Below are 12,668 nucleotides of genomic sequence, written 5' to 3'. Positions count from 1 at the left end.
TTGGCTTCCTCCACCAATATGTCAAGAAACCAACTGGAGAAAAGTCACCTAGACTGGATATTGTGTAACAAGAGAGGATAAATTTGCAATATTACAGTGCAAGATCTTTTGGGGAAGGGTGACCATAACATGGTAGAATTCTTCAGTAAGATATAGAGACTCAATTAAATTTGAGGCTAGAGTCTTGAACTTAAAAGCTAACTTTGGTGGTATAAGGCATGCATTGGCTGGGATAAACTGGCTAAGGATACTTAAGGGTGGGCAGCACGGTGACACAGTGGTTAGCACTGCTGTCTCACAGCGCCAGAGACCCGGGTTCAATTCCCGCCTCAGGCGACTGACTGTGTGGAGTTTTCACATTCTCCCTGTGTCTGCGTGGGTTTCCTCTGGGTGCTCCGGTTTCCTCCCACAGTCCAAAGATGTGCGGGTCAGGTGAATTGGCCATGTAATGTGTTAGGTAATGGGTAAATGTAGGGGTATGGGTGGGTTGCGCTTCGGTGGGTCGGTGTGGACTTGTTGGGCCGAAGGGCCTGTTTCCACACTGTAAGTAATCTGTAAGTAATCTAATCTAAAGGGGTTGACGTTGGATAGTTTATGGCAGACATTTATAGAACACATGGATGAACTTCAACAATTGGACATGCCTGTCTGGCGTAAGAGTAAAACAGGGAAGGTAACCCAACCATGGCTAACAAGGGATATCAGGAACAGTGGTAAAGCCAAAGAGGAGGCGTATAAATTGGCCAGAAGAAGCAGCTAACACAATGACTGGAAGAAATTAAAAATTCAGCAGAGGAAGACAGAGATTCAGAAAAGAGAAATACAATATGAAAATAAGCTTGCAAGAAACATAAAATCTTACTGCAAAAGCTTTGAAAGATATGTGAGGAGAAAAAGACTGGTGAAGACAAATGTTGGTCCCTTGCAGTTAGAATCAGGTGAATCCATAATGGCCAACAAAGAGATGGCAGACCAGTTGAACAAATATTTTGCGTCTGTCTTCACTGAGGAAGTAACCTTCAGGAAATGCAAGGGGACAGAGGGTCATGTATGAAGGAGGAGCTGAGGAAATCCTTAAGTCAGGCAGTGGTATTTGGGAGATTGATGGGATTAAAAACCAATAAGTCCCCAGAGCTTGATGCTTTGCATCCGAGAGTACTTCAAGAAGTGGGCGTAGAAATAGCGGATGCGTTGGTGGTCATTTTCTAGCATTGTTGTAAACTCTGGAAGAGTTCCAGTGGACTGGAGGGTAGCTCAAAAAAAAGGAGACAGAGAGAAAAATGATGAATTGTAAGCTAGTTAGCCTGATATCAATGGCGGCGTCAATCATTAAGGATATAATAGCTGAGCATTTAGAAAGTGGTGACAAAATCGATCCTAGTCAGTTAAAGGGAAGTCAAGCTTGACAAATCTACTGGAATTTTTTGAGAATGTGGCCTGTAGAATGTACAAGAGTGAATCTGTATATCTGGGCTTTCAGTGGAGAAAATGCCTGTCAACAACTGCCTTCTCTTAACCCTTTCCTTTAAATCCATTGACTCCCCATATCTCTACCCCCCCTGTTGCAGCGCTCCATCTGTTTCCTATCACCTCCTTTCCTAACCATTCTACGCGAAACCCGCTTGCAGAAGCAATTGACAAGAATGAGAAACTTTGGTTATGAGGATGGATTGAAAAGGAGAGCTGTCCTCCGAGGAGCAAAGAAGCATGAGCAAAGATTTGATGGAGGTTCTCAAAACCACGAGCGAGTTGATCAGGGTAGATGGAAAGAAGTTCCTGCTCAGAAAAGAAACAAGAACGAGAGGGCATAGATTTAAAAAATGATATGTGATGAAGTAAGGGTGATGTGAGATTTTTTTTTTCCCCCAGATCTGCCTTCAAGGGACCAATTAGACAGGTCTTTCACTGAGCGGGAACCTTCATGAGAATCGGCACGATTCTGAGACTCCGATTATGACCAGTTTGAGAATCAGCTCAGTATGACGATGTGTATCAGTCTGTACATTGAAGAACCGTGTACTAAAATTCTTAATGAATTATTGCAGGTGACATCAGTCAGAAGACAACGTGGCACCGAGTTTCTATATTCCGACCCGGTTTGAGGGACTTGGCTTACCAGTACGTGAAGAAAGGGTAGGTGCAGTCACATTACACTTGATCATTTGGTCTCACTTCCCTGGTGAGCTGAGGTTGATTATCAGATGTTGGAAGGTCTATAGAATCTACTTGCCACTAAGCAATCACAGAACAATCATAGTGTAGAAGTAGGCCACTCAGCTTATTGTGTTTCTACTGGCTGTTTGCACGAGCTACTCCCCCAGTCCCAAATCTTCCCTCTGGCCTTGCAGATTTTTTTTCTTTTCAATGAGTTGCCCCACCAATTTTGAATGCATCTCTTGTGCATCACTCTCTCAGTTCAAATCTGAAACACTGACAGTAGAAAACCTCTTTCCTGGTGTTGCTGTCACTTATGGGACGTGTGCCAGTGTTGGGAGTGCTGTCTCATTGATTAGTCAAGCAACGCCCTGCAATAGTCATGCTCACAGAATCCTACCTCACACCTAATGCAGACAACACCATTACCATCTGTTACCACTGGAAGGACAAAGCTAGCAAAGGCGGAGGTACAGAGATGTACAGCCAGGAGGAAGCTGCCTTGGGAATTCTCAACATTGACTTCACATCCCATGAAGTCTCATGGCATTGGGCCAAATACAGGAATAAAACCTCTTGATATTACACCCAGCTGAAGAATCAGTACTCCTCCATGTTGAACAACACTTGGAAGAAACACTAAGGGAGGCAAGGGCCAAAATGTACTCTGGTGGAGATCTTCAGAGTCCACCCAAGGCAGCAGCACTACTGACCAAGCAGCTTGAATTTGAAAGCACATGGCTACTAGACTACGGAGCTGTCTCTCTGCCCACTGCCAGCCTCGCCCACTCCACTATTGGCCCCGCTCACTCTCTGCCAACTCCACCCCCGGCCTCACTTGCTCTCTGCCACTCCACTTGCAGCCTCGCTCACTCCTTACCCACTCCACTGTCAGCCTCGCTGTCTCTCTGCCCACTCCACTCCCAGCCTCACTTGCTCCCTGCCTACTTCATTCCCAGCCTTACTCTCTGTCCACTCCACTGTTGGCCTCGCTCGCTCCCTGCCCACTCCACTTCTGCCTCGGTTATGCCCTGCCCACTCCACTGTCAGCCTAGCTCGCTGTCTGCCCATTCCAGTGTTAGCCTTGCTCACTCCCTGCCCACTCCACTCCCGGCCTCAATCGGTCTTTGCCCACTCCATTCATGGCCTCGCTCACTCTCTGCTCACTCCATTCCCGACCTCGCTCACTCTGCCCACTCCACCATCGGCCTCGCTCACTTCCTGCCCACTGCACACTCCCCTCTTGGCCTCGCTCACTCTCTGCCCACTCCATTCCCGGCCTTGCATACTCCCGGCCTCTCTCGCTCTCTGCCCACTGCACTCCCGGCCTCGCTCGCTCTCTGCCCACCCCTTGTCTCCTCACCCCTCCCTCTTTCCCTTTTATCTCTCTGCCTATGTTGCTCCCAGCCTCTCACTGTCTCTCCTGACTCAGCTCCCAGTCTCATTCTCTTACCTTGACTGCGCATGGGTCAGACACACTCGTCGTCTTGTGACATACTCAAAAAAAATTCTCATCAGTTTATCAGTCACGTTTTCCCTTTCAGGGCCATGTTGATTCTATCTTATTGTGTTCTGATTTTTGAAATGCCATTCTAATACCAGCTCATTATTTGATTCTAGCAGTTTTCCAATAACTGATGTTAAACTAACTAGCCAAATGTTCCCTATGTTCTCTCCATCCTTGCGTGAAGGTATTACATTTACAGTTTTCCAATTCACTGGAACCTTCCCGGAATTTAGGGCATTTTGAGAACTATTTATTACAATGCCTCTCTAGCCCATTTCTTTAAGATTTTAGGAAATCAGCCATTACATCAGGGAACTTGTCAGTCTTTGAGTTTCCCATGACTTATTCTGTAGTGATTGTGATTACTTAGCTTCCTTCCTCCCTTTTGTTTCTTAATTTTCTACAAGTTTTGGGATTCTTTTTGAAGACTGATGCAAAATACATATTCAAAGCCTTTGTTGTTTTCTCAATTTCCCCTTATTAATTCCTCAACGAAAACCTCTAAAGGACTCCACGCTCACTTTTGCCACTTTTATCCTTTTTATACACTTGAAGAAGTTATTACTTTTTTTTTTGTTTATGTTTCTTGCTAGGTTACTCTCATGCTCTCATTTCTCCCTTTTTTCAGTCCTTATTTTCTGTTTTCCATCATTTTCCCAATCCTTTGGCCGACCACTGACCTTTGCAACATTGTATGTCTTTAATGTTCACCTTGATTTAGCCACATTTGATTCATGTTTGGCATATACATTTTGATTTTTTTCAAGCCAAGGTAATTTCTCATTTTGGTACTGATACCATCATTTATTAACAAAGCTACCTCACTTCTTCTTCCTTGTTTCAGGTTCTTCTGAAATGCCAGGTACCTTAAATAAGGAGATTCCAGCCATGATCTCTTTACCATGACACAGATGTGGTTGAGTCAAAAGAAACAGGTTTTTAATCAGAAATGGAATGATGGATAATGGTGGAAAGGCAAGAATGGGGAGTTAAAGAATTACCACATGAGTCAAAAATTGAATGACAGGATAGAATCAGTGGGCTGAATAGGATACTGCTGTTCCTAGGTCTTTTGGTCTTGTGTGCTGCAAATGTGTTGCTGGTCAAAGCACAGCAGGCCAGGCAGCATCTTAGGAATAGAGAATTCGACGTTTCGAGCATAAGCCCTTCATCAGGAATAAGAGAGAGTAGCCAAGCAGGCTAAGATAAAAGGTAGGGAGGAGGGACTAGGGGGAGGGGCGATGGAGGTGGGATAGGTGGAAGGAGGTCAAGGTGGGGGCGGAGAGGTCAGGAAGAGGATTGCAGGTTAGGAGGGCGGTGCTGAGTTGAGGGAACCGACTGAGACAAGGTGGGGGGAGGGGAAATGAGGAAACTGGAGAAATCTGAATTCATACCTTGTGGTTGGAGGGTTCCCAGGCGGAAGATGAGGCGCTCCTCCTCCAGCCGTCGTGTTGTTATGTTCTGCCGATGGAGGAGTCCAAGGACCTGCATGTCCTCGGTGGAGTGGGAGGGAGAGTTAAAGTGTTGAGCCACGGGGTGATTGGGTTGGTTGGTTCGGGCGGCCCGGAGGTGTTCTCTGAAGCGTTCCGCAAGTAAGCGGCCTGTCTCCCCAATATAGAGGAGGCCACATCGGGTGCAGCGGATGCAATAGATGATGTGTGTGGAGGTGCAGGTGAACTTGTGGCGGATATGGAAGGATCCCTTGGGGCCTTGGAGGGAAGTGAGTGTGGAGGTGTGGGCGCAAGTTTTACATTTCCTGCGGTTGCAGGGGAAGGTGCCGGGGGTGGAGGTTGGGTTGGTGGGGGGTGTGGATCTGACGAGGGAGTCACGAAGGGAGTGGTCCTTGCGGAACGCTGATAGGGGAGGGGAGGGAAATATTTCCTTGGTGGTGGGGTCCGTTTGGAGGTGGCGGAAATGACGGCGGATGATACGTTGTATACGGAGGTTGGTGGGGTGGTAGGTGAGAACCAGTGGGGTTCTGTCTTGGTGGCGGTTGGAGGAGCGGGGCTCAAGGGCGGAGGAGCGGGAAGTGGAGGAGATGCGGTGGAGGGCATCGTCGATCACGTCTGGGGGGAATCTGCGGTCCTTGAAGAAGGAGGCCATCTGGGCTGTGCGGTGTTGGAATTGGTCCTCCTGGGAGCAGATGCGGCGGAAACGAAGGAATTGGGAATACGGGATGGTGTTTTTACAGGGGGCAGGGTGGGAGGAGGTGTAGTCCAGGTAGCTGTGGGAGTCAGTCGGTTTATAATAGATGTCTGTGTTGAGTCGGTCGCCCGAGATAGAAATGGAAAGGTCTAGGAAGGGGAGGGAGGAGTCTGAGACAGTCCAGGTGAATTTGAGGTCAGGGTGGAAGGTGTTGGTAAAGTTGATGAACTGTTCAACCTCCTCGTGGGAGCACGATGCAGCGCCGATACAGTCATCGATGTAGCGGAGGAAAAGGTGGGGGGTGGTGCCAGTGTAGTTGCGGAAGATGGACTGTTCCACATATCCTACGAAGAGGCAGGCATAGCTGGGGCCCATGCGGGTGCCCATGGCAACTCTTTAGTTTTGAGGAAGTGGGAGGATTGGAAAGAGAAGTTGTTCAGGGTGAGGACCAGTTCAGTCAGTCGAAGGAGGGTGTCAGTGGAAGGGTGCTGGTTGGTGCGGCGGGAAAGGAAGAAGCGGAGGGCTTTGAGTCCTTCGTGATGGGGGATGGAGGTGTACAGGGACTGGATGTCCATAGTGAAAATAAGGCGTTGGGGACCGGGGAAGCGAAAATCCTGGAGGAGGTGGAGGGCGTGGGTGGTGTCCCGAACGTAGGTGGGGAGTTCTTGGACTAAAGGGGACAGGACCGTGTCGAGGTATTGGGAGATGAGTTCGGTGGGGCAGGAGCAGGCTGAGACAATGGGTCGGCCGGGGCAGGCAGGTTTGTGGATTTTGGGCAGGAGGTAGAAACGGGCGGTGCGGGGTTGTGGGACTATGAGGTTGGAGGCGGTGTATGGGAGATCCCCTGAGGTGATGAGGTCCTGGATGGTCTGGGAGATGATGGTTTGGTGGTGGGAGGTGGGGTCATGGTCAAGGGGGCGATAAGAGGAGGCGTCCGCTAGCTGGCGTTTGGCTTCAGCGGTATACAGGTCAGTGCGCCAAACTACCACCGTGCCTCCCTTGTCTGCGGGTTTGATGGTGAGGTTGGGATTGGAGCGGAGGGAGTGGAGGGCTGCACGTTCTGAGGGTGAGAGGTTGGAGTGGGTGAGAGGGGTGGACAGGTTGAGTCGGTTAATGTCACGGCGGCAATTGGCTATAAAGAGGTCAAGGGCAGGTAGGAGGCCAGCACGGGGTGTCCAGGTGGATGGGGTGTGTTGGAGGCGGGAGAAGGGGTCGTCAGAGGGTGGGCGGGAGTCTTGGTTGTTTTTGATGGGGTGTGTTAGCGTTCCGCAAGGTCCCTCCCCTATCAGCGTTCCGCAAGGCCCCTCCCCTATCAGCGTTCCGCAAGGACCACTCCCTTCGTGACTCCCTCGTCAGATCCACACCCCCCACCAACCCAACCTCCACCCCCGGCACCTTCCCCTGCAACCGCAGGAAATGTAAACCTTGCGCCCACACCTCCACACTCACTTCCCTCCAAGGCCCCAAGGGATCCTTCCATATCCGCCACAAGTTCACCTGCACCTCCACACACATCATCTATTGCATCCGCTGCACCCGATGTGGCCTCCTCTATATTGGGGAGACAGGCCGCTTACTTGCGGAACGCTTCAGAGAACACCTCCGGGCCGCCCGAACCAACCAACCCAATCACCCCGTGGCTCAACACTTTAACTCTCCCTCCCACTCCACCGAGGACATGCAGGTCCTTGGACTCCTCCATCGGCAGAACATACCAACACGACGGCTGGAGGAGGAGCGCCTCATCTTCCGCCTGGGAACCCTCCAACCACAAGGTATGAATTCAGATTTCTCCAGTTTCCTCATTTCCCCTCCCCCCACCTTGTCTCAGTCGGTTCCCTCAACTCAGCACCGCCCTCCTAACCTGCAATCCTCTTCCTGACCTCTCCGCCCCCACCCCACTCCGGCCTATCACCCTCACCTTGACCTCCTTCCACCTATCCCACCTCCATCGCCCCTCCCCCTAGTCCCTCCTCCCTACCTTTTATCTTAGCCTGCTTGGCTACTCTCTCTTATTCCTGATGAAGGGCTTATGCTCGAAACGTCGAATTCTCTTCCTGAGATGCTGCCTGGCCTGTTGTGCTTTGACCAGCAACACATTTGCAGCTGTGATCTCCAGCATCTGCAGACCTCATTTTTTACTCTTTTGGTCTTGTGTGTCAGGTATCATTGGGTAGTGCACTAAAAATGAAGCTCTACTATCCCTCGAGTCGTGATGAGTTAAAGTTTGTGAGAAGTATGCAGAGTTTCCCAATTTACCTACCATTTACACCAAGGTTGACAGAAAGAATGGACCAGGTTTTTGAACTTAAGAGGAATTGCTTTTTTTTTACAAATAGATTGCAATTACGGGGAAACAATAATGAACTGTCCATTTAAGACTAACCCATTTTTAAGTCTCCCTCTGTACAAACAGATGCAAAGAAACATGGGTGTCATTGGATGGAAAGTAAGTCTGGGAATTTGCAGATCAGAATGCTGCTTCTCGACCTTCCTTATCATCTCCAGATGCTTTTGTTTGCTTGCAGGAGGCACAGAGTGACTGGTTTGCACTTCTAAATGTCTGTGTTATTCCTTTAAAATTACATGTTATAGCAACTGATGAGGGAAGAAAAAACTAGCTATCTTCAGATTTGAGATGCTTTTTACTGCAGAGCAAGAACAGGCAGCTGCCTCCCTCCTGGAGGTCTGATGGCTTCTAAATCAAACATTCACAGACGCAAACCATTCAGTTATTTGTGAGTCAAACATGTGGTAGTTGGCAAGAAAAAGACCTTTGTCATCAATAACAAGTCACTAGTGTGTAGACCAATCAGTGATCTGTTCCATTCCTACACACCACCTGGGTCCAGCTTGTAGAGATTGTGACTTTTAACTGCTTGCACAGAGAAACAGCTGCACTTACAATTAGTGCAGCAATCCTTCAACTAGCCTTGGACTGAAAAACAATCCTTTTCTCATTTCAAACCAACATAACAAAGATAAAAAGAAGTGGGCTTTGCGGTTGTAACTATCAGTTATAACTATTTGGACTCGGAATTCATTTATCTTGTTACCTAATCAGTGAATGTTCAGATAAGGAGCCTTTAATTTTGTCTTTTTGTAATTTTTCCCAAACTGACCATACTTACTCATGCACCCTTCTGTCTGTACACTGTGTGCTTTCCTGTAGCGCTCTGGTTACCATAATGCATACACTCAGCACTGTTAGATTGCCCTTTCTCTTTAGCTTTCCTGTTCAATGTGCCATTCCACCCCCGACATTCCCCTCAATCATTTACCCACTCCACCACCCACACCATCTCTGCATTCTGTTCTACCATTTGCCAGGTCCCAGCATGATCTAGGTATAGCCCATCTCAATAGTGCATCTGTCTTTCTCCGTGTTAATGACGAATTGAACTCCATTTCTCTGACACCATTCTGAGAGCCATACATTCAATTCTGTGAACTTTATTTTCACTTTGCCAATTTTCCAGGGTTGAGGTAGTAATCTAGAAGTTATCTACCTTTTGAAGTTCTACTGATTAGTTTAGCCCCTAACTGTCTACCTAATCAGTAGAACCTCATTTTTGTAACAGATCTCTTTGTTGCACTCCCCTGGACCATGACCACTTTAATCATTTCTCAGCCACTGCCAGTTCCTCTCGGGCTCTGGGGAAACGTCCACAACCCTTGCGCTGGACAGACCTCAGCCTTGTTCAGCCAAAGCACTGAATAATAAGTTGCTTGTTAAGACAAAGCACTCAATAAAAAGTTTCCTTTCCGAATAGAGCTCTGATAATTCCTAAACCCAGCTGGGAGATTTTCCCCATTGGAGATTTGTTGAAGAACACCAACTTTAACTCCAGCATTGAGTCAACAGAAATCAGTTGACAAGTAGTCCCATGCTCAGGAGATCCATGCTGCTGTTTCTGGAATTATTGATCATTTTCTTTTACTGAACAGGGCCAGAATTTATGTAGAGGGGAAACTAGACTATGGTGAATATGTGGACAAGAGCAATGTTCGAAGACAAGCAACGACAGTGGTGGCAGGTAAGTCTCTCCCTGTGACCTGGCTTTAATCTCTTACACAAGGTAAAAAAGAACAGAAATGGCAAATGGGTTTTCAAAGATCAAGTCATGTTACTTCATGACAAGGCTGGAAATCTTGTGAATGTTGAGGTGCTAAATCGTGGGATCTTACGGCAATGAAGGAGAATGTTCTTTGAAAGCATTGTCCAATAATTCTCCATACTCTGCCTTTTCTCCACAGTTCTGCAGATTTTTATCCTATTCTTTTTGAAAATATACATTGTTTTGTTTTTATGACTATTTGATGTAATATATTTAATTTTTTCTGCAACAGTCTGACTCCTAGAATGCTTGCAGTGCAGAAGAGGCCTTTCAACCCATTGTGTCCCTGCTGGCTCTCTAAAAGATCAATTCAGTTCTTGCCCCTCCTTCGGCTTCTCGCCTGTATCTCTGCACATTCTTCCTCTTCAGATAAAACCCTGAATTCTGGTTTAGGATTCAGTGCCTTCAGTTCCTAACCACTTGAATGAGCCTGCCTCCATTATATCTTCAGACAGTACATTTAAGATCCCAACCACTGAAGTGAACCCATCTCCACAGGACATTGGGAGAAAGTGAGGACTGCAGATGCTGGAGATCGAAGTCAAACAGTGTGGTGCTGGAAAAGCGCAGCCAGTCAGGCAGCATCCAAGGAACAGGAGAGCTGATGTTTTGAGCAGAAGTTCTTCATGAGGATGAAGAGCCTATGCTCAAAACATCGACTCCCCTGCTCCTGACTGGCTGTGCTTTTCCAGCACCACACTTTTCAACTCCACAGGACATTGCAGACCCAACCATTTGAGTGAACCTGCCTCCATCTCACACACTCATGCCATGCAATCCAGACCCCAACCATTCCTTGGAGAAGTGGTTTCTCCTCATGTCCATTTTGTTTCTCTTGTCAGTTGTTTTAACTCTATGGTCTATAGATGAAAGTTGCTGGCCAGTCCAAACCACATCATTGTTCAGTGCTAGGCATTGCTGGGACAATATGTGGCAATCCATGAGGAAATCAGCATGGGTCCCCCAAAGGCATGCAAGATGCAGCTTTTTGACAGGGATGTGTTTGGAATTGTCTGGGCAGGAGGTTGGGGCTAGCATTGGAAGCTAGGTCAACATTGGATACATTTCTCAGGGGGTGCCTCTAATACCCACCTTGTATCCTGTGAAGTAGGTACGGCCTTTCCTCCTTGTCTTCTCAGCAGTGAGCAAATGGTGAGGAATAGGTTTTGCCACTCTCACCCATCTGCCATTGCGAATGGGATTGAATATTGGATGTGGACAGTGGTTGGCCATCTAAGGCACACTATGGACATAAGGTCAAGCAACTTATCCATCCCATGTCCTGGAGACCAGGTCAGAGGTAGCCAGGGAGGCAGTAGACCAGACAGGTGGCACTTATTACATTTCTTCCAACCTGAAGCACTCTTGACTGATGGGAGGGGATGCCATACAGTGATTGCACAGGTCCCTATTGAAGCTAAACTGTCTCACAGATGTACAACTGGCTATTCGGATCTGTATTTAATAGTGATCTAAAATGTGAAATAATCTAAAGTTTAGAATATACCATGAAATCAAAGTAATGTGCATTCACCAAATTTCCCTGTTGAACCTATTTGTTATTTTCCTTTACAGATAATATAATATTTCTAAGTGACTCAGGCAAGGATAAAGTCTAGCCAGCGCCTTCCCCAGTCGTGGTTTTTGATTGTTTTTCTGTATCTATGTTTATGAGTGTGAATTAGACTCCAGCAATGGGCCATAGCAATGTTACTTTCTGAATGGATCATGTAATTTTGATAATTGTTCAATGTGCTAAGATTAAAATAAAGTAATGGCTGATCATAGTAACCTGTCTGTTGCCTTCAGTCACATACTGTGGTAATGAAGGAGCAGTGCTCTGAAAGCTAGTGCTTCCAATTAAACCTGTTGGACTATAACCTGGTGTTGTGTGATTTTTAAGGTAATATCAGTAGCTCATGGCTGCGGTTTACAGCTGTTATTGTCAAAGAAGTGAAGGAGCTGTCAGCATCACTGGAGCTTCTTTGTGTCGATTGAGGCTCTATTGGTAACACTGTATCTGAGTAGGAAAGTTGTCAATTTATACGTCATTCAGAGACTCGATTCATTGTTTCAGACTAGTGCCTCAGTGCAGTGCTAAATATGCTGTCAGGACTACCACCTTTCAACAAAATGTTAAACTGAAGCTTTGCCTTCCCACTCATAGCAACAGTTCTGTTGAAGCTGGTTCTCCACAGTATCATGGTCAGGTAAAGAATACAGTTAGTAACAGGCTCAATATTGAAGGTCCAGGAGAGAGAAGATAAAGTAAATATAAGAGATAGATAGAGCATGGGCAGTGACTAGTAACAAATATAAAAGGGAATGTTGTGGTTCTGTTCGCCGAGCTGGGAGTTTTTGTTGCAAACATTTTGTCCCCTTTCTAGGTGACATCCTCCGTGCTTGGAAGCCTCCAGTGAAGCGCTTCTGTGCTGATTCCTCCGGCATTTATAGTGGTTTGAATCTGCCACTTCCGGTTGTCATTTGCTGTCTGCTGCCGTGGCCGGTATATAGGGTCTAGGTCGATGTGTCTGTTGATAGAATTTGTGGATGAGTGCCATGCCTCTAGGAATTCCCTGGCTGTTCTCTGTTTGGCTTGCTCTATAATAGTGGTGTTATCCCAATTGAATTCATGTTGTTTGTCATCTGAGTGTATGGCTACTAAGTATAGCTGGTCGTGTCGTTTCATGGCTAGTTGGTGTTCGTGGATGCGGGTTGTTAGCTGTCTTCCTGTTTGTCCTATG

General features: G+C 47.1%; 1 protein-coding gene across 2 annotated transcripts in view; it reads left to right on the top strand.

Annotated features, from left to right (window-relative positions):
• The window catches only part of ssbp1 (single-stranded DNA binding protein 1), a 51,191-nt gene extending 39,387 nt beyond the window's left edge, over positions 1-11,804 (top strand). For both annotated transcript variants that reach the window (XM_060837080.1, XM_060837079.1), the window contains exons 6-8: positions 2,046-2,133; positions 9,755-9,843; positions 11,500-11,804. In XM_060837080.1, coding sequence (XP_060693063.1) covers positions 2,046-2,133; positions 9,755-9,843; positions 11,500-11,543 — 221 coding nt within the window. In that variant the 3' untranslated portion in view covers positions 11,544-11,804. The remainder of the gene's footprint in view (positions 1-2,045; positions 2,134-9,754; positions 9,844-11,499) is intronic.
• Positions 11,805-12,668: the final 864 nt, after the last annotated feature.

This window comes from Hemiscyllium ocellatum, chromosome 16, assembly GCF_020745735.1.
Source record: "Hemiscyllium ocellatum isolate sHemOce1 chromosome 16, sHemOce1.pat.X.cur, whole genome shotgun sequence".
NCBI classification, from domain to species: Eukaryota; Metazoa; Chordata; class Chondrichthyes; order Orectolobiformes; family Hemiscylliidae; genus Hemiscyllium; species Hemiscyllium ocellatum.
This window is presented reverse-complemented; position numbering and strand designations above follow the sequence as displayed.